Source organism: Cephus cinctus, unplaced genomic scaffold, assembly GCF_000341935.2.
Source record: "Cephus cinctus unplaced genomic scaffold, Ccin1 Ccin1_scaffold1271, whole genome shotgun sequence".
Lineage (NCBI taxonomy): Eukaryota > Metazoa > Arthropoda > Insecta > Hymenoptera > Cephidae > Cephus > Cephus cinctus.
Window position 1 is genome coordinate 1 of NW_014333714.1, and position 1,762 is coordinate 1,762.

At 50.6% G+C, this 1,762-nt stretch overlaps 1 protein-coding gene across 1 annotated transcript in view; it reads right to left on the reverse strand.

Annotated features, from left to right (window-relative positions):
• Positions 1 to 1,229: 1,229 nt before the first annotated feature.
• LOC112495116 overlaps positions 1,230 to 1,762 on the reverse strand; it is a gene marked incomplete at its 3' end in the record, with an annotated part of 746 nt that continues 213 nt past the window's right edge. Inside the window, exon 2 of the mRNA XM_025090087.1 lies at positions 1,230 to 1,760. Within this exon, the coding sequence (XP_024945855.1) occupies positions 1,230 to 1,760 (531 nt within the window). The remainder of the gene's footprint in view (positions 1,761 to 1,762) is intronic.

Here is a 1,762-nt window from a genome sequence, read left to right on the forward strand (position 1 = left end):
CGTCTTTGGCAGATTTTCGCGTTGCCCAAACTTGCCCCAAAAGGAATTCTAACATAACTTTGCGACTGACCGCAAACCGGGATTTGATTTTATATTACCAGGGTCCAGACGAATACCCTCGACCCGATCGTACTCCTCTATATACAGCTTCATGGCCTCGTCGTCGTCGCCACACTCGCGCGGCCAGCCGCTAGCTTCCTGCTTAATCTTTAGGAACGTGTTTATGTAATCGGCAAAGTGACCACCCGTCCGTGTCGTTGGGTCGTACTGGGTAATCTCATACTGCCACACTCGCGCGGCCAGCCGCTAGCTTCCTACTTAATCTTTAGGAACGTGTTTATGTAATCGGCAAAGTGACCACCCGTCCGTGTCGTTAGGTCGTACTGGGTAATCTCATACTGCCATATTTCGTGTATCAACGTTATTTCATACCTCTTACGTACGGCGCGCTTGACCTCGTCCACGACCCAGGTCCCTTCGAATACCCTGTCCGCTGGATTCTCGTGAGGACACGGCCCCTGTAGCGTGGCCTCTGCACAGGCACTACACAATGCAAAGAGTAGTTTACCGTGCATACGCACCGGTAACACGGGATGATACAGATCTCGCGGTGGTAACACCACGCACTTAATCAAGCACTCCACGTTATCGATGTTGTGGCGATCACCCGTTAATTCGCGACAGTCATCGCCCACGTACACCGTAGGGTGCCCTACAGGGAATTTCCCCGTTTTCGAAATGAAGGGGTACAGCGAACACACATCTACGTAGTGTATCCTCTCAGACCCCTCGACTTCATAAAAACTGACAGTATTACCTGTACGGCCACCGAAGAAAGCATCGCGGGGTTCGAGCGGTGCCTGCGATACCAGCGGGTTCTCATTCAGCGATCTGTATAAAGCTGTCTGTTCAGGATCGCTTATCCAGCGGTCGAATTCACACTCCCAAATTTCCGTCAGCTCGTAACCTAAATACACTCGTAACCTAAATACCGAATCTTATCGTTCGTAGCGCGCGTCCATGGATCCACCCGTTTGTAGACGACTATCTCTGTTTATACGATAGCATTTTGGGCACTAAATACCGAATCTTATCGTTCGTAGCTTGCGTTCTCTCGTAGCGCGCGTCCATGGATCCACCCGTTTGTAGACGACTATCTCTGTTTATACGATAGCATTTCGGGCACCCGTGCCAGAAACAACCCTGAAACTGGAATACGTGTCGCAAACCGGAGTCGGTGTCCAGGTAGTAACCATCGACGGGTGTACCCTCCGGCAGACGATACTCCCGAGTGCGCCCCGCGTGAACTATGGCGCAACCCAAACGATGCTCTAGCGAGAGAAGCCATAAGATGGCCTTACGCGATTGCTTGTCACTGTATCGATGCCCACCCGGCGGTAAAATAGCTATCTGTTCGTCCCGCAAAAAGTTTTTCCGAAAAACTTTCGAACACGCCGAGGCTATAGTGGTACTCTCCGAGAAAGGGCAAACGTTGCCATGCTGAAGAAACATTTCGCGGAAAGAAACGCATGCCTGCCTGAGAATGGTAACGTCCGATCTACAGTATTCTATAAACTCGGTTCGAAAGTTAAATACGTATCCGGTAGAACGCTGCTCGTTATACCATGCCAAAAACTGATTACGCTGAGCCGTCGACATCGTATCGGGCGAATAAAACTCGAGCGCTGGCAACGGGCCGATATAATGCTGATTCTCAGGTGTATTGAACAGATGCGGAAAGACGCCCTTTTGTTTCAAACCA